This window comes from Aphelocoma coerulescens, chromosome 6 (genome assembly GCF_041296385.1).
Source record: "Aphelocoma coerulescens isolate FSJ_1873_10779 chromosome 6, UR_Acoe_1.0, whole genome shotgun sequence".
NCBI lineage: Eukaryota > Metazoa > Chordata > Aves > Passeriformes > Corvidae > Aphelocoma > Aphelocoma coerulescens.
The window spans coordinates 33,589,303-33,613,271 of record NC_091020.1 but is presented as its reverse complement, the minus strand read 5'-3'; the positions used below and the strand labels follow the sequence as shown (position 1 = coordinate 33,613,271).

General features: G+C 47.9%; 1 protein-coding gene across 3 annotated transcripts in view; it reads right to left on the bottom strand.

The window, feature by feature from the left end:
• The window catches only part of LHPP (phospholysine phosphohistidine inorganic pyrophosphate phosphatase), a 72,723-nt gene that overhangs the window by 30,007 nt on the left and 18,747 nt on the right, over positions 1-23,969 (bottom strand). The window contains exons 6-7 of one of the 3 annotated variants that reach the window (XM_069020225.1): positions 21,282-21,373; positions 3,709-4,068 (exon numbers count right to left, since the gene is read on the bottom strand). In XM_069020225.1, coding sequence (XP_068876326.1) covers positions 3,714-4,068; positions 21,282-21,373 — 447 coding nt within the window. In that variant the 3' untranslated portion in view covers positions 3,709-3,713. The other 2 variants (XM_069020227.1, XM_069020226.1) reach the window with 2 other exon arrangements.

Sequence of the window (23,969 nt, the reverse complement as noted above, 5' to 3'; positions counted from 1 at the left end):
TGGAGGGCAAAGGAGGGGTAGCATGGAAGTAACAATCCAGATCTATATTCACTCTGTTTCTGAGAGCACAAGAAAATCTTATCTGGATGCATCCTTTGAAGCAACCTGAATTCCACTTGGATGATGAATCTAATTAAGTGCTGCAGGCTTTAGACAACACATTAATATTTTCAACAGTTTGATTCCAAACAGCCATTAAAACTCTTTCTGATATGTGCTAATATGTGTTACACGTTTTTGTTTTAATTAGAACAAGATTGTAATCCATACTTCAGTTAAGTTCATTACACTTTGAATCTTAATGCAATCAAAAGACCAATCAGTCATTAGCTAAGTCCATTGTAATTAGCATTTACAGAAAACTTTGAATTGTGTGCCTGTCCTTCACAGCAGGTGATGAGGGGAGTGAGGCCTTTCTCCCTCATGGTGAATATCTCAAGCTCTATATTTTGTGTCCCTAAGTCACGACCAGCTAAACTCAGCTTGTAGAGGTTGCTTAGGAAAGACAGCAGCTGGCCCCAAACCCCCAAACCCCACAGTGCCACCCATTATTCCCCAACCAGCTCCACTGGGCTGGGCTGTGCACGCCTCATGGAGGGCTGGCCCAGGCCAGGATGGCATGGTCAGATCTGGCCAGTTTTATGCTGGTGTTTTGGTGGAAAGTGGAGCTGTAGGGCCAGGTCAGCTCTCCCACATCTGCTGACAGGTTGTTCTGGCCTTCTGCTGTGCCTGGGCTCTTGTACTCTGTCCTCACATGTCCTTGTGTTCTCCACACCCCATCATGAACCATCTGGCTCTGAGTGATCACCTGCCCATCACTGCACTCCCTGGCACAGCTACAGAGGAAACCTTCCTATAAATCTCTGCAAAATCTGAAATGTACAGGAGATTGCTCAAATCAGGTTGAAAAGCAGCATCTTCTCAATGCCCAGCACACCAGCCAGGAAATGTGCTGCTGAAACAAGTAGATGAATTTTCCAGACTTCCCCAAAACCAGTGGCCAAATCCGTGAAGCTCAGGAAGTGAGCCCTGTCAGTCAGGGAACAGCAGCCAAATGTTTCTGAGAGCCCAATAAAAGAAACCTTTGGTGCCCCTTTCACAGCCTCAGCACAAACCCAAGCCCCTCTGGCCTTATATATATATACATATATATAGATATATATAGATATATATAGATGGGAACAGTGTGGTAACTAGACAAGGATAGCTCAAACTGGAGCTGCTGTGGGACAACCTCCACATGGTTTCTGTAGAGCACAGGCTCCTTTTATCTTCTCCCATCAGACAGACTTTGCCCCACATTTGGGACAAGGCTCCCCCCAACAGGGATGGAGAGGATCCCCCTCTACCCATTCCCACCTGCCCCCAGCTCTGAAAAGCAGAATGCAGGATGTTGTTGCAGGACTATAAATGATGAACTGCATAGGCTGGGAAGGATTACTTATTTATTCCTTCATTCCTCAGCACAGGCAAAGCCAAACTCTCCCTGTCTCCTGGGACTGCTTGGAAGAGCCAAGGGCTGTGGACTGGTCCCTGGGGTGAAGTCCCCAGGTATTGCTGAGTGAGGTGTTTTATTGTGTAAACCTTCCTGAAGCTACAAACAAGGAGTATGTTGGGACAAAGGGTTTGCCGTTGCACAGCAGCATTCTGAGAGCACACCCACCTGTCCCTTCTCAGCAAAATTACTAATACTGTATTTTTTGTAGACTTCAAGGTGCCTGATAAATCTGTAAGTTATAAAGTGTCACCTGGAGAGGTCCCTCCTACCTCCCCTTTCACTCTTCTCAGCTTTCCAGTTCTTGTAACCAGGATAACACCTGAATGGCCCCAGGCACTCTGATCCCTTCCTGCAAAGCATTGAGTTGGTTTGCTTTCAGCTTCATTCCTTTATTCCCCCTTCTCCCTGTAATGCCTGTTCCTCAAGCTCTGCTCACTCACTCCCAGGGAACAGGATAACCAGTAACAAAGTGACTGGCACCTTTCATTATTTTTCCTGGGAAAGAAACTTTACCCCGGGAGGGCAGCACTGTGTGACACTGGGCAGCACAGTGTACATCCCACCTGGAAAACACGGTCCAGCTTCATCCTGTGAAAAGGATTTAGCTGCTGATATTGGAAAATTTGCCAGCATTCTGGGCTGAGTTTGTGTCTTAAAAGCCATGTGCTAAATCTGTAATGATTCCCTCCCTCACCACTCTGCAGGAGGGATATTTTAAGAGCAGCATCGATGGACTGCTCATCCTGGAGGATGCTGTTTGTTCCCACCTGAGGTGGAGGCCAGGGGCACACCTGGAGGCTCCCAGCTGGCCCTGGCAGGCATCAGCCTGACTGCCCCTTGCAGCCTCAAGGGTCCACCAAGGCACCAGCACCCTCTGAAAGGTGCCACCAGTGCCAACACCACTTTCAGCACTGCAACGTGACCACGCCACAGGAGCATCCACTGGCCCAGCTGAGCTTTCTGTTTGCCACCTCAAAGCCCTCAGGAGGGCTTAATCCTGTTTTCAGATCTAATCCATTAAACAAATGCATTATGCAGATTTGCTTTTCTCCTGGAGCTCCAGCAAAGCTCTGTCACGTCTACTCTGTAAGACAAGATTTTTGCAGTGGTTTTGCTCTGAGCACAGAACATATCAAAAATCTGCCTGGGACAGACCAGCCATCCTTCAATTTCACAGACTTTTGCAGCAGGACCTCCAGCCACGGACAGTGCCCTGTGCCTGCCACGCTCTGCCTCCCTCAAACCTCAGCCAACAGCCCAAACCCTGCCTATCCCAGCCTGAAGAAGCCAAAGTCACCTTGAGCAGGTGAAGACTGAAGTATACAGCCCAAAGTACATGTGGTACCTATGGCCTAGTAAGGAAGGGAAGGTAATTCTTTTTTCTCTTTTTGAACTTACAAATAGAGCAGAAGACAAACCCAGTGGGAAGAAATCCCAGCTCTTTCCTTTTAATTGAAAATAGATCCATAAAATCCTGCTAAGTCTACTGGCTAACGCAAGCACTGGGAGGCAGCTGAAATACACCTCCCAAGGGCAGGGTATGTTACAGCCATTACATTTAAAAGTCACAGGGGTCTAAGTTTAAAAGTAAAAACTACACTTATGTTCCCTCCTCCTGTATTCACTCACTACTCCTGATCTCCTTCTGCTAATGTAGGGAACCTGATTTTGGAATAGTCCCAAAGAGATCAGAAATAATGGTGAGTCAGTGATCAAGTTTTAAAGATGTGATGTGGCAGTGATTGGATTTTCCAATGTGATGTGTCAGCTGAAGTCTCACGGTGTGCTAGACCTGCTGGTCGTGGGAAATCCCTACAGGCTGGAGTCAAGAAGAAGGGATTCCTTCATGTCTGGTAGATCAATGAGCTCCAGCAACTGTGAGGTCTCTTCACAGTTTATAAATAAATAAAGAAAAAGGAAGATTTAATCTCCCTATTATGCAGGGTACTGCATATGCAAAAATTACACATATGAATATAAAGTAAACTAAATTCAGACATCAAAACCCACACCTGAAGGTCTATAGTTAATTTTTCAATGCATTTTTCAGGTGAGATTATGGCTGAATGGCCAAAGGTGAGCAAAAAGCACCCAGTCCCTACAGCTGGGTGGAAAACTGGGCACCACACTGGTGTGTGACATGGGACATGTCACATAACCATGAAGCAAAAGAGAAGCAATGCAGAGATTATCTTTTTTAAGGAACTTGCCTTTTTTACAGGAACATCTGCTCCAGAGCTGTTGGGAAGTGGGGCTGTGGGGAGTTGAACTGTGGGAAAAGAGCCCTTGGAGCTGGATCCTGCAGAGGAACGAGCTGTCTTTGATGCCATCTACTGGAATGGTGGCTCCAGGGCCTGGGACCTGCTGCTCTGCTGGAGACCACAAAATGAGGGCTTGTTTGCATTTGGAGCTGGATGCTGCAAGTGGGATACAGGCTTGGAAAGGCTGCCTGGCCAAAGTGATGCTCTGCAGGATCCATGGATGCAGTGGGACTTCCAGCAGCAGAGGTTTTCAGAGGATTTCCACACGAGGAGTGCTGGTCCTGGGAGCCCACGGATGTCCAGGAAAATCTGTCAGGGAGGCAGGGCCCAAGGAATGCTGTAAGGCCTGATCTGCAGGAGATATTGGCATCCCAGGGGTGGAGAGGAGGGAAACAGCAGCTCTTTAAAGGAGGAAGGGCGTCCTCCATTTCCAGCTACAGCCCAGGGCAGGTACCAGACTCTGAAATCACACAAGGCTGGGCTGTTGCCTGTAAATGACAGGAGAAGCAAGATTTGGATGGTATGTCAGAAATCCCTGGGATTTTCCCGTGAGGATGGGCCAATCTTCATCAAGTCACTGCACAGCACCACCTATGTCTTCCTCCTCACCCACGGGCCTTTCAGTGCACCAGCCCAGCTTATGACAGGAAAAGCAAGGCTCAGCTCTCTGCTTATCTCACTTGTGCTGGTGCTGCTTCCCCTCTGGTGCAGCATCCCAGCATTGTCTGCAGTACCAAAATCATCAGATTTTGCTTTATGCAGACACTCTGCAAGACTAAGAGACTACACTTGGGTGCTTTTTGAATCCTAGCTATTTTAGAAAGATGTTAAATGCCGTATTTCACTTCCTGGGGTGATTATTTACGGGAGGTTGTGCCTTTTCTGTAAGAATCACAGCAGGTAAGACAAAGACTGGCCCAGGGTTGCTTTTTCTCCTGTCCCAGTAATTATGATTTGCAGATAGGAAAACGCTGACGAGTGTCCCCTCGGATGGCAGGCCCAGCAATCTCAGGATAAAGGACATTTCTCCCACACTATCTCCCAAAACAAGCTTGACAACATAGCGACAGCCACGTGGCCTGGCTTCTCCAGGGAGGATCAGCCTGTGCCGAGCCCTCCTGTGGCTTTACAATAGTGCTGGGCCTTTGGAAAGGTCCTCCTTCATTTTGTTGTACAAAAGATCCAGGAAACAAAGGGAGGGAAAGAATTGGCTGCCATGGGGAAGGAGGAAAAGTGGTGGTAAACAACATGTGGTCGGTGAGCAAACTGCAAACTCGGATAAACCAGGAGAGGAAACTTTTCTCCTGTCTCCTGTAACTACATGAAACTTCCCTGTTATTTGAAAGGACAGCTGGCCAAACCAGATAGAGGAGAAGCCTGAACTAACAGCAGATCTTCATCATTCCATGCTGCCAGTATCTCCAGTCCAATAAATACACAGTCCAACCAGCTGGCCCCTGCATTCCCGTGCCAATAGGTTGTTCTTTATCACTATTTGTTGCTTGTGCACAGCTTGGACAAGCAGCAGAACCGAGAGTTTCCAAAGGGAGTGAAAAATGTGCCTGAGAAAGTCACTTGTCTGGAAATAAAACCCCCTTAAAACAACATGGATTGTTAGGATTGCATTTGGGATTTGTGTAAAACTGGTGTAACTCCAAAGCCAGGACCCACCTCCACAGCCCACTGCTGGTGGGGGGCTCATTCTGCAGCCTGTCACTTTCTCCTGAAGGGACATCACAGAGCACAGCATCCCTGGGAACCCACCAGGACCCCCAGCACGTTCCTCCCACACCTCACAGTGAGCAGGGCTGCAGAACATCACATCCAACTGCTTCTTGTGGCCTCCCAGCACAGAGGGAAGCAGAAGAAGGAATCAAGGCACACTTTATAAATAAAGAAACAAATAAATAAAACCAGGAGTCTGAGGCAAAGAGATAGGGAAGGGAAAAAAATGAGGAAAATGACAGGATGAGTAAAGACTGGACACACCTGAGGTGTAATAAGGGGAGGGGGTTGACTGAATAAAAAAAGGCGAAATTCAGTATATTCTGTTCACAGGGCCACACATAGCCCTGCTTAACAGGTTTTTCTGCCTCCAGCATTTCCTGGGCATCTCCCACGGAGATCTGGGCTGCCTCTCCATCCAAACAAATGGGATTGATTAAATCCTATCACACTCTCAAGGATTTCTACAGGCAGGCGTTCTGTACATTTGCAACGCAGCGATCTGACCAGATTCCCCAGAGAGCAATTGCTATAGAAAACTGTTGTTTTACTGCCTTGTCAATCCTCTAGGAGTTTCCTATAAAGGCAGCAGCTCCTGTATTTACTTGGCAATCAGCCTCTTTCCCGAGGATGGCCACCTGGGACGAGTGAGTTTGTTCTGCTGTCAGGACAGCACGGACGCGATGCTCTGCGCAGGGGGCTGCAGGATGGGGTTTGTTTCCAGCCCCTCCCACAGCACTGTGGAATTCTCCCTTTGGAAAACACAGCTGCACGTGAGCTGGAACGAGCACCACAGCTTTTTCTGTCTGTTCTTCCTTGAGTGCTGCTCTCTTGGATAAAACCCACCTGGCTGTGTGTGTGTGTGGGTTTGGCTGAGAGCAGGGCCAGCACTCCGCTTCCAGTCCCGGATTCCTCTCCACCTACAGAGCCCAGCAATGGCTTGGTTTGCTCTACCCCCAAACGTCTTCTTGCTCCATTCCCTCAACACAGCCTCATTCCTCAGGTAAAGTCAGGAGGGTGACAACAGTCCATCCCTGAGGCACTGGGGGTTCAGAGAAGAGCCTGGCTTTTCCTGGGAAGTGATGCCTGTGAGGTGTCCCCACACCATCCGAAGGGGGCTGAGTGGGAACAGCTCAGCCATCAGCAAGGGGGTCCCTCCCCAGCAATGTCACCCCGTGCAGGAGGTGGTCTGGGAAGGAGAGCAGAAGTGCACAGTGCCAGCATCAGAGAGGGGATTGAGGGAAGTTTTCGATTTTTCTGGTTTGCCCAGAGCCACAGAGAGATGATTTCTGCTCCCAGGAGAAGGGCACAGAAGTCCAAGAGCAGGCAGCCAGCATCAGGAGGCAGTTGGAGCTGCTGGAACTGGTGATGTTCCCCTTGTACACCTTCCCTGAACCTTGCAGGAACAGCCCATGCTGGGGCTGGGACAGAGATTCCACCTACACCCCTCAACAACAGGATTTGGGCTGCTCACAAAACCGCCTCCCTGAGCGACCCGCAGCCAGGCAGGGACAGTGAGTGGGACAACACCAGGGACCTGAGCTGCAGAAACTGGGAGCTGCAAAGCTGTTTATCCATTCCCATCAGATCCAGTGGCTCCTTTCAATCCAGGAAGCATCTGCCTGTACGGAACGACGCTCTGCATTATTATTCAGCCTGGGTAAGGTTTAAACGTTTATATGGCAAACTCCACCGCTTCCTTTTAATTGTCCTTTCCTTCTGGTGACAGGCTGTGCTTTGGCAGGGACAGAGCTCCTGGGAATGGCCACACAAGGGTGTGGGAGGAGGGTGCCAGCAGCAGCACTTTGGAGCTAAATAATGTTTGCTGAAGCAGAGGGTCGAAGGCACGGATGGAAGGTAAGGAAGTTACTTCACCCCACCCTCTTCAACCACCCTATTTATCACCTCCTGTAATGCACTTCCCAAAACCTTCCAAGAGCAACTTCTAAGACACACCATGTTAACATGGCATGAAAATCCTCTACCAAGACAAAGCACAAATACTGCCACAGCATTTTGCAGCCGAAAACTATCCCAGGTCAGGATTTCAAAAACAGCCCTGCCTCTTGTGACTGTGGGGTGTGATGTTTTAAAAGAAAAAAACCCAAAAAAACAGGAAGAAAGTGATATATGTGGGAGGTGCAAGACTTTTTCCAGCTCGCCAGGAATGACGGGAAAGGCTCCCACTGGCTTCAGACAGGGAGAGAACAGAGCTGTTCATCTCTCCAGCCTGATGACACTGCCAGGTACAGAGGGCAACACTCCCTCGTCCCCAGCTGCTGCACAGCTGGCAGCACGAGGCACAGCCACTGTCAGATCCCTCACTGGTACCATTTTTGCCAAGGCTGCAGCAGGAAACCTGTGAGATACAAAGACCTCAGGAAGCTGCTTTGATTTCCTAGCCCTCGGAGCTGCTGCTGGCTCCCAGGATCAGCAACCTGCCTACAGGAGGGTTAAATGTGGAGCAGAGCTGGCACTGAGGGGACTTGCTCTGCTCTGGAAAAAGGGAGGTACATTTTTGCTGCTGCCCCATCACTTCATCCTTCCTCTGTTTCGCTCAGGCCAACTGTTTTGTAGCTCCCAGGTGGCAAAGCACAGATGTTCCCTCATAAACCACCATCCAACAGCTCACCCAAACTTTTCAGGACTTGGATGTCTGCAGAAATGTGAGTCAGGCACCAAGGGATGGCAGCACAGGAGCTGGGAGCATGGGACTGTGAAGATACTGCTTTGGCAAAGAGGCTTCCTGATGCACCCCCAAACACATCCCAAACCCCTCCTGTCTCCCTGATTACCTGTCCCACCTGAGCTGGTGGCCTTCCCAGTGACAACACCACAATACTGGTGACAGGGCCCCCTCTGTGTGCTCCTATGGAAGGTGAAGCCAGAAAAAGCCTCCATGCTGGTTCGGTCAGGCAGCCTGAGCTAATTGTGCATTCCCCTTTCAGCAGTGGCCAGTTGCTGACAGTGGTTTAGGAAAATGCAGGAGATTTTATATTAGAATTTGTGCCCTGAAGGAAAAATGCCTTTTGAGTTTTATTAGGGAGAATTTGGCTTGTGTCTTGAAGCACAAAGGCCTAAAGTGCTACCGAACCCCTTGGACTAAACCCGACTCAGAAGGAGGCAAAGGAAATTTTCCTTCTGTCTTTGGACCATTATTTTCATCTTTCAGGGTCTGTTGTTTGGAGTTTTGTGCGTGCTTGCAAAAACTCTAAAATCCCAAAGTGCTTTAGAGCTGAACAGCGAATCAAGACTCTGCATTTCAGCTCTCCTGCTGCACTGGAAAAGACACTTTTGTGGTAAGAAAAGAGTAAATATTCAGCCAAAAGGTAGCACAGCTCATAAAGCCACAAACGCAGACAGGCCTAGAAGTTATGAATTATTACAAAAAAGACCAGAAACAATTATTAAAACCCAGCCCAGGCATTTTCCTCTATTATTAAATAATGGCAGCAAAAGAAGCTTCCAGGTCCAGAGCTCTGCTCCTTTACCTGCTTTTTCACAGATTCTGGACAACCTCTGTTCTTTATCAAAGCCTGTATTGTCCTAAAGGGATTTTCCCTCTTGTGCTGCTATTCCTGCATCCAGCAGAAGTTTTCAGTTTTGATAAGACTCTGTGATGGACAGGTGATACCCATGGCTTGGCACAGGGGGACTGCAGTCAGCTCTCCAAATATCCAATATTCTGACCTTCCCTGCATGGGGAATTTCTGAATAGATCTTGCCTCTCCTTACAGAGAATCATGGAACAGTTTGGGTTGGAAAGGACCTTAAAAACCATCCAGTTCCAATCCCACCTACAAGCAGGGACACCCTTCCACTTCCCCAGCCATTTGGGGTTGCTCCAAACCCCATTCAGCCTGGCCTTGGACACTTACAGGGATGGGAAAGCATGCAGGAAACAAACCACAAATATTCAGGAAAGAAAAATGGGCAGGTCTTGAATAGGGGAAGGAAGAAGCTTTGTTCCCTTCCTACCCACCGCTGAGGCTGGCCAGGTACTCCTCACCTGCAGAGCCCAGTGGAAGGAGAATGTTTTGAGTGACTCCAGCTGATGTTTGGCCTGTGCCTCCCTGTGCTCCCACCTGCATCCTCAGTTCCCACGGCCTCCAGGTGGTGACAGTGAAAATAACCAGAGCACTCCACGGCCACGCAGATGAACTCCCAATATTTACATTGCCAAACTGCACCTCCATAAATCTATTGGATCCCCTGCCATAGGAAAGGGTGTTAAACAAATAGACAGTAAGTTTTAGAGGATTTGGTAAAATTAGGATTGTCGTTACTTTTCCATTCCAAGAAGACTAATCTGGGTTATAATTATCCCAGCTACATCCAGGCTTTTCAATAGCTCATACACTGATAAATGAAGCGTTCACTCTCACAAATGCCTCTCCTTCCCCTGATGGATGCAATGTGTTCCAGATGGATGGAGAAACCTTTTTTTATTCCCTTTTACACTTGCTAAGCTATTTCCAGGTTCCAAAGCACCACAGGTGTAAATCAGCAGAGCTCTTCCCATTTACTCCACTCCTTAGAGCAGTTGAGGATCCAGCTCAGGTTATTTCTAACCTTAAAATCATGAATTGCACAGAGGTGATCGGCCCATAAATGAGTGAGGTAAGAAAAAACCCCACCAGACAGACACAAAAGGCATTAATTGCACAAATCACTTTGGGCCTGCCAGCCCCTACAAAAAGCCACTTTAATTAGCCTGATTGAAATGCAGACAGGTTTTTTTTAACCCTTTCCACTGAGGTCTTTGTACCCACTTTGTATGAACAGGAGCCGGCCTCCACATCCTCAGCCAAAACCTGTCCTCTCGCTCCACTCCCAGGAGGCAGGACACTGGGAAGAGCCATCTCAGCAGAGCCTCTGTGAGCCCCCAGAGGAGATCAGCACCTCTGAGTGATGCACTGATGCCTGATGGAGGGAGACAGAGATGCTTTTGTGATGAGAAAGGTCAGTGCTGCCCCACAGAGGAGCGGATCCTCCCTCTGCTCTGCCACACTGTTCCTCTGTGATTCCCAGGCTTTCCTCAGGGCACTGGGATTTTCTGAGCGCCTGCCCAGGGCCAGCTGGGAGTCCATCTGCAGCAGGGCTGAGCCCACATGATGCCCCTGAGGTGGTCACGAGTGGCATTTCCAACATATGTTTGCACAAAATGCCTGAGTCCTTTCAAAGTGAGCACGTCAGCACCCAACCCTGTGGCCAGTGCCAGCTTTAAGCTGTGCCTCTTGGCCCTGTGTGCACAGGGAAGGATCTCAAAGCTCTGCTCCAGAAATAAATGCATCAATGTTTGTATTTAACGACCAGAAAAACACGGCAGAAAAACACACGTGACTGGAGAGGGGAAAACGTTGCTCTGTGAGTCCCCCCACACGTGTGCGATGGGGAGACAAGGATTCAGCGTAGGGAAGGGGATGTGAGTGTTTCATCAAGCACTGCTCCTCAGAGTAAACACACAATATGGCTCAATTCATGCTGTAATGGTCTTCTGACATGCAGCATTTTTATCTGAATGTTATTTGACAACTTGTGCTACGTGCAGCAGCGCTGGCCAGCGCCGCGTGTCTGCCAGCGCCTCTGGCCACTGCCTCACAATGCCAGAGCCCAGTCCCTCCTCCCAAGCAAGCCCCATCTCCAACTCTCCCTAAAAACCACAGGACAGACATCTAGGGGTGCACTCTCCAAGAGCTCTAAAAGCTTCTGCACATAAAAGTACAGCTTTGTACAGAACTACTGTATCATGAAGCTCAGGGGCTGTTGAGAACAGAGTGATCAGCCATGCCAAAAACTGCAGGAAGGGACTTTTCAAAGCAAAAGTCCATTTGTTTTGGTAAAAAGCAACTCCCCACCTCTCCACATAGTTTAAGGATGACAAGGAAGTTGAGTGTTTGCTAGAACATCTCAACCAGCAAGGAAAACTAAAAGTGCTCCGTCTGCAAGGATGAGAGCTGGCTCTTCCAGCGTGTGCTCACTCTCACATCTGTCAGCTCCACTAACACTCCATGAAACCAAGGGTCTGTGCTGGAGCTGCAGCAGGACTGGCACTCACTGCTGGAGTACCAGATTTATCCCAGCTGCTCAGGTTCAGGTCCCTGCCACTCACTTCAATGCTCCAGTGGGGCTGCTCCCCATAAAGAATGCCAGGGATCAAAAGCTAAGAGGTTTCACAGTCTGGCTGCAAGTAGAGATTTGTCTCTGGGTCAGAGAGGCTTCAACCTTTCATGAAGAAAAGGGGTAAACCATGGAAAAATTGTTCAAGCTCCTCTCTGGGCCATGTACTTAATGCTGGCATGGGAAGTAAATTCCTGACCCTGCCTGGGCTATCATCTGCCTTCCACAGGCTCAGCCAACGCCAGTGTAGCACCTTTGCAACTGCAGCCACATCATTTCCTAGCAGACAACCAGAAATACCCTCATGCTTACTCAGACAAATCCTACCCAAAGGCTGCTGAAGTGAGAAGCAGCTCATCTGTGCCTGTTGCTGTGACAGTGTCTACAAAGCAGCTTGTCTGTAGGAGAAGTTTCACTGCTGTGATGATCTAAAGATACTAAAACCCCAAGAAGGAAGGGTTGGCATGCCTGAACCCTATTCTCAGTCTCTAATAAAGTGCTTTCCTATCAGATGTCTATGTTGACATGGTAAAATTCTTTCCCTCTTTTCATTATCAGAGCTGGGTGAAAATGCCCAGCAGCACACATGAAATCAGCTCTTGACACGGTGTTTGCAAAGCAACAGCAGCTTTTTCAGCTCCTCTGGGGACCCAGAGACCAAACAGTGCCCATGGTTGTGCTCCAGGCATCCCTGCTATAACAGCATCATAAATGTGTAATGAGAATTTAAAAGGCAGAAGAAAGAAAACAGATAAAGGAGACTGCTCGTATCACACTCAGCTTTCATCATCTGAAAAGAGCTGCAGATTTCAGCATGTGCTCATCAACGCTGAGGGAAAGGTGTCCTCATTAGAGCATGAGCACAGGAGCTGCCTGGCAGCACCCAGAGGGAGAAGACATCAAGTTTCAGAGGAAAGCTGCCACCACATTTTATACACATTGTCACTTTTAGAGAAGACAAAGCAGCTTAGCACAGAAGCACGAGGAACTGTGTTCAAGCAATTTGAAGTTAGAACAACAGCAAGGTCATCCATGCCACGTGAGCACAGATTTGGATCAAACTCCTGAAGGTTAGCCTGGGGAAAGCTCCTTCAAATTTCAGAGAGCTGAAACCAAGGAGTCAGTCAGTACCTCGCCTGATGCTTCAGATGCTTCCACGACCACCATGAGCAGTATCCATGCACCTGCAAGTCTAAATCATGCAGACTCAAACCACAGCTGTGGCCAATATCACCAAAAACCACTGGGTAGGTTCACAGTCAGAACCTTGAGTGCAGCACAGTAACTTTTAGCACACTTAAAGGAAAGTGTCATCTTTAGGGGACAGACTCAGCCTGAATGGGACCTTATCATCTGTCCTCGAGTTATACATGGACAACACTCCCAAAACTCTTCTCCAACATGCAGCTCCAATCCTGTTCCTCCCCCTTCAGGCCTTTCCTTCCCCATTCCCTCTCTCCCCTGATTCATGGCCACAGCAAATGCGCCGCTTGATTATCCGCTGACACGTGCATTTAGCACTTCTCCACGGAAAGCAACGAGTTTGGAAGCTTTTCCAACTTCCCCTCTGGATGATATCACCCTGGGTGGGCGCCAGGCTGGGTTTTGAGTGAAAATCCTTCACTTTGGGGTCAGACACCCTCCTGTTTTTAGGCCTGGACCCAGTGTTGTGCAGCCAACAGCTGAGCTGAACAGTTCTCGTCATTCCACAAGTCTGCTGGCCGTGTCCTGCCCCACAGAGCCCTCTGGAAATTCACACAGTGAGAAATGTGTCCCCTCCAGTCTGCACTGGAATGGGGACAGAGAAGAGCCCTGTGGCTGCAGCCTGTGAGCTCCCATCCACTCACTCAGCTCTGACAGCTCCATCACCTCACCCTGCCTCCCCAAATTCTTGTTAGTGCTACATCCACAGGGCTTTTAAACCCCTCCAGGGATGGGGACTCCACCACCATCCTGGGCAGCTGTGCCAGGGCTGGACAACCCTTTTTCTAAGAAATTTCCCCCAAAAGCCAATCTAAACCTCCCCTGGCACAGCTTGAGGCCATTTCCTCTTGTCCTGTTGATTGATACCTGGGAGAAGCTCACCTGGCTGCACCCTCCTTCCAAGTAGTTGTAGAGTAAGAAGGTCGCCCCTGAGCCCCCCCAGCTGCTCCTCATCCGACTCACTGCACTAATTTCCCTAATTGCAACACCTGATCAGCCAATGCCTGAGCTGTGCCCATTTAAGCAAGTGATGTGTTGCTGTGCACAGAGCGCAGTTAAGCAAGGAAAAGCTTTTGAGATGAGCTGCAGATCCACGCAAAGAGCAGCCAGGCTCTCCCTGTGCTCCTCACAGACACACATCCCTGGTTTTTAGGGAGGCTGATGGCTGGAGTTTAAAGGCCCGACAGGATGCAGGCCCCACACAGCAGCACCAGCCTCGTGGGCTGAATGAGCTCATCTCAGCAGGGCTGAGGGGTAACCATACCCACTGCTGACAGCGACTGAAAACCACAGACAAGTGAGAACTGTAATGGTTTTGGGGCAAAGTGTGGATGTGAGTCACATCCCGGGCCAGCTGCAGGCTGTCTGCACCCAGCCAGGAGCAGGGCAGTGCTGGCAGCCCGGGGAGCCCTTCTCTGGCATCACACTCCTGCTGCTGCAGCACACGAGCACTCACACCAGGCACATCCCAGGCTGCAGCAGGCCTAAAGCTGGCACTGCTGGGTGCTTTATTTTTAACTCTGGGCAAGTCCCATCACACCTCCTAAAGGGGATGAAACCCAGCCCCAGCCCAGCAGAGGCTGCTGGAGGGCAGCAGTTCCCGTGCCTTGTGGCTGTTCCCTTGTCCTGAGCAGGCTGGCAGCCCCTGTCCCTGCACCCCAACAAAACCTGTCTGCATCCCCTCTGCAGCTGCTGGAATCACAGAATGGTTTGGGCTGGAAAGGACCTTAAAGCTCATCCAGTGCCATCCCCTGCCATGGGCAGGGACACCTCCCACTATCCCAGGCTGCTCCAAGCCCTGTCTAACCTGGCTGTGAACATTTCCAGGGATGGAGGGCAGCCACTATGGGTTTGTTGGTTAAACTCACTCATAGAGAAAAAAATAAATGTCACTGGCTAAGCCTGCAGGGACCCTCCAGCATCTGTGGGCACACAGAACAGCATTAAAACAGGAACACTCAGGTGTTTTGTGCTCTCAGGGTGCCAGCACAAGGCACTGTTCTGGCACTGCTGCTCCTGAGCATGTTTACAGCACGAGCAAGGACCCAAGCCAGATTAAATTTCAGATATTGAACCATTTGCTTCAAGGGAGTTACATCAGCAGCTGACTTGGCCTGTCTCTCTCTTATTTGCTTCTCCCTCCCTTTGAAAACAATGCTTTGCCTGGGTTTTATCAATCAGAGCAGTCTCTCTGAGAGGACTCCATGCACCAAAGAGCCTGGAGGATATTTAGCTACAGGAAAAAGATAAGCAGAGAAGAGGAACCTGCACTTTAAAAAAAAGGAAATCTCTAGTGAAACCCAAATTGTGCAGCTGTCCCAGCTGTGCCCTTTCTGCAGCACATTTCAGCACTCTCATTTACATTTCCACAGAAATAAAGTGATTTTCCATTGGTATGGAATTCATCAATGTTGTCAAAGGCTGGACAAGCCGATACAGCTCGGAATTCTGCAAGGGACAAGTGTTGAGAAAGGCTTCTTCCCTGGGGAATCTTTCACTGCAGCCTTGTGCAGGTGCTGAGGAAAGGCCTCTAGGGATATAAATAATCAAGGACCATCTCCTGGACTGTGCTGCTCGGGTCATGGGTGCTGCGGTGACAGCGGGTGCTGTGCAGAGGAACACACCCTGTGGAAGGCCTGGAAAACCCCTGAGCTGCCTCCTTTCAGACAATCCTGCCCCCAGCACCACCTCAGCTCAGGAATTCTGTCTGCAAGGAGAAGGAAAGGCAAACACTTTGGACAAGCAGCTGCCCAGGGCTCTGGTGTTGCTCAGGCAGAGGCAGAGCGAACGTGGCTGTGCAGGGAGGGTGGCTGCCAGCCCAAGCTGGAGGAGCACGTACTGCCAAGACATCGAGGCACCAGAGCAAAAGGGAATGAAAGCAGAAAGGCCATTAGCTTTGGATGCTGTCAGAAAGGGCCTGGAAGTGGTTTAGTCCCCACACATCAAGACCAACTGAGCCATGTGCCCCCTGCCAGGTCCCGCTGCCTCTGGCTTCAGGTAGCAGATACTGGCACAAGCTCCTCCTCTTCCAGCCCTTGATCAGCTTTAGAAGAGGAGAAATGGAAACCTGAGCTGTCTCTGCTGGTGCATGAGCTGGGTGGATGTGAGGCAAGAGGGGAAGCAAAAATGCAGCTGATGTGGTCACTGCCACCCTGCTTTGCAAAGTGCACATTGCCTCCCTTCCTACGTGCTGGAGATGAGAGAGTTGATTAGAGTGGGACTGCTGAGGAAAAGTCAGTCATTGGACAGGCAGAGAGCAGAACTGTCAGACTGCTGAGTAATATCACTTTTCTTCACTCACCCAGTCCATTCCTCCTTTATTTATCCTACTCTCATTGCAGATTGATCTCTTTCCTGATATTCAGAGTGATTTTTTCAGAACAGCACATTAACACACAGCATGGCTGTGTCCTGAGCACACTCTGCTCCCTCGAGGTTTATCATGCTACCAACAAATAAATTACCTGCTAATAAACCTCCCTCAAACTCACACTTCTCTTTTAGACTGAAGATAATTAAATTTATGCATGAGCTACTAATTTCTGTGACTGGACACTGGAATATACTGGGAAGATGTAATAAGGCTGTGATCAGAAGAGCACGCTAAGGTACTGCAGTATTCACTCTGAGCTTCCTCTACGAAGCTGACTGAAATACTATGGTAACCAAACTGTGGTCAGGAAATTGATAAAAACATGTGAAGATCCTCACATGGACAGAGCAAATCATGATCTGAATATGCAATAAAGGGTGACAAGGCTATGCCTTGGGACTGCCTGCAATCAGTTATCACAATCAACTTGCTGACACCAGCTTTAACAAACATTGCTTAAGACATTAACCAACATGAATTAAAATACAGCTTTTCACAGTGCAAATATGGGTTGGAACTCTTTCCATTTAATACTTAAACAGGCTAATTATCAGGATGTGAGGCCCTAAGAATGCCTCTGGTTGTGTCACAGGACAAAGGGAGTGCCTCTGCCTGCTCGTTCTCATTACACACTGGTGGTACCCAGAGATGGGAAAGAACTCATAAAATTGTTCATCTTGGCTGGGTTAGTAACATGGAGCAAGAAAGGGAGGGTGGAGGGATGCTCCTTCCCTGCAGAGCAGCAAGAGGTGACTATTTCTTCACAGAAGTTGTCATGAGCTTTCAGTGAATTACACAGTGACAGCAGTGAATTTATCTATGTGTGGACATTTTTTTAAGAATACTTTTATAACTTCATTTGAAGACACAACCTGTTTTTCTCAATCCTTAATCAGCTGCTGATGGCAGCCTGAAAGACTTCTCCTCTGTCCCAACTTTTGTCTTGGTGACATCTTGATTTCTCTCCTGGCAAGCCAATTTACTACCAATTCTGTGTGTTTTCTTTAATCAGGCAAGAGGAACAGATCACAAGCCACTTTATTAAGGAAGTCAGGATAATTATTCTCAGGGGATAATTAAAAAGCAGGGATACATGAAGTAAGTTGACCCAGTTCTCCTGGAGAACAGTGGCAGAGCTGGAGGGAGATGGCAGCTCTCACAGGCCTCCATCCTTTTATCCTCCATCCCTGGAGAATCCTTGATGTCTGTAATGAGGCAGCTCAGGGATGTTGACTCTGATGTCAGTACCAGCCACAGCCATGAGATAAATCCCTAATCAAAGGGAGGAAACCCCAGGTGGGCACCGAAAGGGGATGAATCCACACTGCCAGATTCCGAAGCCATCCCAGAGCTCACAGGTGAGCAGGGGCAGTGGGCAGCACTGCCATGAGTATTCCTGGCTACTGCCACACGCCAGCAGTGGAAAGCTCTTTATTTACAAATCAAGACCTGTCAATAATAACAGGGAGAACAGGGGAAGCAATTCTTACCCCCTGCCAATACCCAACTGCGAGCTGACACACTGATGCACCTGGAAGCTGTTTCCAGACTTACAAGGAGACACTTGGAAAAGCCTCAAAGTCATTTTTCTCTGCTCTAACTTGCAGGCAAGAGGAACGAGGATATTACAGAGCATTGCAGAATCAATAGTTATTGTGGGAATCATTGGTTTGATGTCAAGGCCAATTAGCTGCAAGTGGAATTAGCACATACCGTGTGCGGGAAGACAAGAACATGTTCTTCCCTAGATGGGAAAGATGTTGGCTACAAAGGGCCAGGTGTGCACAGAAACTCTGGAACTGGCATCACATTTCCCAGTGCTGGCAAATCTCACAGCCCTCAGGAGACTGCAGCAATGGCCTGATCCATCCTGGACATGGGACAAACTGAGGGAGGACAAAGCTGCAGCCCAGAGTGACCCTTTGCCCTTGGACTTCACACCTAGGAAAGGCTGTACTTGGCCAACAACTACTCACCCCATGTCAGGTCACCCCAACACACCAATCTTATCCCCTCACCTTCCCACTTTTGCCCTGACTTGTGCCAGCAGAAGTTTTATTCCATGCTGCAGACAGGATTTATAGCATTTCTTGGACTCATCTATGCTATGCCTGCTTTGGCTACTGAGAAAGAAGAGTTCAACACTTGAAACTGAGGAGGAACAGCCAAAGTGTGTCATATTAAAGCAAACAGGCTGCACAGATTTTAATTAACTTTAAGGATCCAAGAGAAGCAAGAGAAAGGAGCCAACTTGCAGGACTCCATGCAAGGTGGTGCAAAACTGAACGTTTTTGCAGCAGCTTAACCCACATTTTCAATCTCACCCTGAGGGTAGCCAGCAGTGGAGAAGACTTTGCAGAGGTCAGGAGGGTGAGAGCCTGGGGAGGGGGCAGTGCCAGGGCATATCCCTGCATAACCTGGGATGGCACTGGGTGGGCAGCAGACCTCAAAACCCACAGAACTGTAGAATCACAGAGTATCCTGAGCTGGAAGTGACCCACAAGGATCATCCAGTCCAGCTCCTATCCCTGCACAGACACCCTGACAATCCCATCCTGTCCCTGGCAGCGCTGTCCAAATGCTCCTGGAGCTCTGGCAGCCTCGGGGCTGTGCCCATTCCCTGGGGAGCCTGGGCAGTGCCCAGCACCCTCTGGGGGAAGAGCCTTTTCCTAAAATGTTCATGGAAACTGCACTGAGCCCTGAAATCAGGAGAGCTGCCCCAAGCACACCTGTGCACTGGAGGTGACAATGCCTGCCAGCCAGGGACAGCCTTTGGGTGAGGATGGAGGGAGACAACAGGGTCCCTTCCAACCCAAACCATTCTGTGGTTCTGTTACTGAAACCTGTGGCAATCCCACAACACCAGCGCTCCACAGCCCAGCAAACCCACAACACCTCTGTGCTTTAGAGCACTTTTGGACAAACAGCCTTAGCTGGTGGGGAAGCCCCAGGCTGTGGCTGGCAGTGACGTGCACGAGCCAACGATGCCATCCAGAGGTGCTCGGGTGCAGCACAGAGCTCTGTGTCAGCAAGGACTAAAGGGGAAGACAGGACCTATATATGATCTTATGTATCAGACTTTAAACTAACCCCACCACCAAATAACCACATTTTATTTATTTTTAATTTATCCTGCCAATCACTTGGGTTTTTTTCTGTCTCTCCTCACTGTGTGTCTTGATTTTCTAAGTGTACTAAATAAGCCACTCTTAAAAATATAGATACACCTCTGACCTCTCCTGGCAAACAGGAGTTATTTCATTTTACTCCCAGTTGACAGCAGGCCTGGCACCACATGGGGGAATTGAGAGAGACACTCATCTGTATTTCACTGCTCTGCAATACACACGAGTTGAGAAAACACCAACCACACAGTGAAACAGGAAACACAACAGTGGAAAACAATCTTTGTTCCCCATCTAGAACAGCTGGTGACTCCCCTTCAGCTGTGAAATCATGACTCAGACTTGATACAAGAAAATGTTTTTCTAGCATATGATTATATATAATTATGTGTGTGTGTACACAGAGTTGATGTCAGCTGCTTGAACAGCGTGGCTGTGACATCACCTGGGGCATACTTTATGATGGGCAAAGTATGGAACAGGAGAGCTCTGGTCAGTAGCAAAGATCTAATTCACCTTTGTGTCCAAAGATACCTTCTTCACTGGCACCTGTATCTGTGTGGCAACGAAATGTGGATTTGCCAAGTGACCCCATTAATATCAGAGTAAAATCAACCACTGAGTCTTTATTTCCTCCATTAGGAAACTAAGGGGATTAGAATCACAGAAAGTCCTGAGTTGGAAGGGATCATCCAGTCTAGCTCCTGAGACTACAAAGATTAGATACAAATAATCCCAAAAGCACAAACTATACAATTACTTCTTTAATATTTGAGATTTTCCAAGCTTTATTCAGATACATATGTGATTTTTAGATGTACTATCTTAAAATTATAGAAAATACAATACCCTGGTACCTGACTTTTTTTCCTCAGAAACCATCACTTACTGGTCCATTAGAATTAAGGCACTGGGTATTATTTTATCACCTTACACAAACTAAAAAAGAAAACCGAGGAGCTTGACTTGAAAATGAACAAAATAACTTTTTAGACAGTTTATGGCAAGCATGACTCTCATGTGCTGTATCTCTCCCCAAAGGAGCATCCCTCTTTTACAGTCTCCATATTTGAAAGTGAAAAAAACTGTGAAAATACAAATGATGTCAGATGACAAAGGGTGTGGCTGAACCATACTACAAGGAGGCACAGTTAAGGATGAGAGGAGATGGTTAAAAGGAGATTCTGGGCGTTGGGATCAGGATGTCAAACAGAGGGACAGATGTCTGCACTGCATTTGGAGTCACCTTGAGCTGCCCTCAAACCTAACCTGGCCCAGGCACCTGCTCAGCACTGGGTCACTGCCTGGTTAGAGGTGCACTCGGGGCCCTCCCCAGCAGCTGGACTTGTGACAGCTCAGTGAGAGCTCAGGATCATGGGGACACCTGCAAGGGAAGGGTTTGCAGGGCCGCCTGGAGAGATGAGCAACCCTGCAGGATCCTGCACTCTTGTGAGAGCTGGGGAAGCAGCTCTCGTGTTTCAGACCCCTCAGTGCTGAATATGTGTCTGGAGGGAAGAGCAGACATATGGAGCCCTTCCTAAAGCTGTGAGAGATGACCCCCAGGGATGGCTGAGTCAACAGTCTAATTTTATAACCCTAACCCTGCCACAGGCTTCACCCAAGTCTTATATCAAGTGTACAACGCTTTCATGCAGCAGCAGGAAAAAAAATAAGCAAACCCCAGGAAATACACCAGTTCTATGTGCTGTGATGAAAAAAAAATACAGCAGTAATTTGGCAGAAAATATTTCTTCAAAAGATCAAAGACACTCTTGTCTTCCCCTTCCTGCCACTTTCACACAGTGTTTTCCCAAAAGAAAGTATCACCATCCACCCAAGCCTCTGCTGCACGAGGAGGTGGTTGGGCAGACAATAAATGCAAGCCTACATTGACACCAAGGGGAAAGGATCTGGAAAAGGCATGGAAAAAACCTGGCCTTGTGGCTCTGGTTTGGATGTGCAGGGTGGGCACTGACCTGTACTTGCCGGTCCGCACCTGCAGCGCTCTCATCCCGCACTGCTGGGCTCCCCCAACATCACTCACGATGTCATCCCCGATCATGATGGCCTGTCAGGGCAGTGAAATACAGGAAAAGTTCATTTCTGCCATTTGTCACCCTCCCCTGACACAACAAACAGCTTGATTTGAGGTTTAATGCTGCCATCGGACAAATTAAACAAGATAATATTGTCATCGTATTGATTAAAAGTCATCCTACCTTGAGGGTAATTCATGCCAGAGCTCCTCCAGCAATATACTGGCACAGCACACACCTGCACAATTTGTAATCAATCACAGAAATCAAAGGGATTTTGGGCACAGTTCAAAGAAAATGGTGAGTTTGATGAAGTTAGGCTTCTTCTGTTCCTAACAATCTGTTCCTGCTACGCTCCAAGCAGCTTAAATTAAGCTTAGCTTCTTAAATCTGGTGTTCTACAGGCTAGTCAAAAGCTTAAGCTTGTAATCACTGAGAGCTTGATCCCAACCTGTTCTCAGGTTGATACAGAAATTTGGGAAGTCACTGTAAAATGGAATTTCTTCATGTTTGCATAATATGACGCGATGTGTACAGGCCTAGCATGGTTTGTGTTACCATCAGCTTAAGTACATGCAAATATTAATAAACAAAAGCGAGTAGATTACCAAAGAAGTAACTGGTTGTGCTAAGATTTGTCTGGTGTTTGATAAAAACAGAGTGCACAAAGCACCTTCCTGCCTCTGATAAAGATATTTATTAAATCAGAATGTATCAGCCAAGGGGTCCTTTCTGTTGACAATCACATCTACAAAATTTCAAGTGCTTATCAACCTGCATCACAAACTACCACATTTATTTTATTCTCCAAACTTAAAATGCTTGGGGGATGCCATTTTGTAGTTTCAACAAAACCCAGTATATGCACAAAACAGTGATTTTCCATTAATGATCAAAAAAATCAGCTTTACACCTCCCAAAGGTGTCCTGGATTATTCTGCAGAGAACAGAGGCAGCACCTAAAACTGGGGAAGCACAGATCTGAAAGTCTGCAATGTGGTTTATCAATGAGATTTTTGCACCTTTCGTATCAAAGTTGAATTTTACCTAAAACAAAATTAGCTGCATCTTTAACTATTTGATTTTCATCTTGATGAATCAGCCTTTTGCTTCATAAATTTAACTGCCTGGCTTTCACAACCACAGCACCTTCCAACTCCAGACATTCCTGCCGGAATTTCCATCCCTCCCCCAGCTCTGATCTGCTGGGCAGGGCTAAACACATACTGAGGAAGAATAAAAATACTAAACCTCCAGAGCTATTTTTATGAATTTTCTAATTGCAACAGGATCTTCTCCCACATATTACTGAGCATGTAAAGGAGATCTCAGGAAAGACCTACATTTTCTGAGAGAATTCATAGACCAAACTGAGCTACAAACGTGTAGATCTGGGACAGCTCCTCCTGTACATAGTTCACCTTTCCTTACTACTCTTCCAAACCAGCAATCCAGCATGAAATGGGGAGAAAATGATGGGTTACATTTAAGTAATTATTAAATAAAGCATGTAAATGTGGATAAGGAAAAGAGAATCATCCCACTGTTGTATACAGAGAACCTGGCAACACCACCCCCAGCCAACCACCATTACCAGTTCCCCCCAAGCTGCTCCAGGATATTTAATCATTGTCAACCATTGGCTTTAAGAGATTATAACCCCCTTTTCTTCCAAAATTCCTTCCACCACCTCCCTGAGGGTGAGAGGCAACAGAGCTGCACCACCTGCCTGCCCTTGCTCAGCCCGAATCCTGACATTCGGGATGAGATTTCTGAAGCAAAGACAATTTCAGTCCTGTGTCCTCATAACCCTAAAAAGAATTTCCCCTGACCAGGGGAAAGGGCAGAGCAGGGCAGCCCACTAAGCACTCTCCTGCTCACCAGGACTGTATTTTACCCCATCCAGGGAAGTTTTCCTGCAAGACTGGTGGCTCTGGAGGTGCAGCTGCAGCTGAGCAGCGATGCCTGTCCAGGCCAGCTTGTGGCACACGCATACAGAAATGTGCTCCAGCCCCCAGGGATTTCACAGATTTACTATCGGTGAAGGGCAATAATCACTAAAGGAGGAGCAATTATTCCCAAATCATTTAGGATTTAAAAAATCATTGGCAAGAAGATAGAGGTCAAAAGGTGTGCTGTCAAGGGAAATAAAAAAACTCTACCTGTCAAACCTGGGTTTAACTTCCTCTCTGACTGCAATATGGTAAGAAGAGAGAGAAAGATATAAAACTGAAAGGTCACATACCCACTGAAAGCAGGAATTAAAAGATCTTCATTTGTGTTCACATTTTACACAGGGATCACACACCATTAATCTGCTCAAGCCTTCTGCAGAAGTTTCTTTTTTAGATTGGCTACAAATTAACTAAAAAGAAGGGGAAAAATGGAGTGAGTCTCTCTGGGTTTTAAGACAAATCATCAAAGAATGAGGATGGGTGTAATTTCTATTTCCTTGAGCTGGTGAGAGGTGGTGTGTGGTTGTACACACACAGTAAATAAAGCACATGTGCCAAAGCTAAGGGAAAACCCTGTTCTCAAAGGGTCCCCATCAGACTCAGCCCAGAGGGGCAGTGAGAACACAGAAGATGAACACGACCTCCAAGAATTTAGGGGTGGGAAGGCAAAATA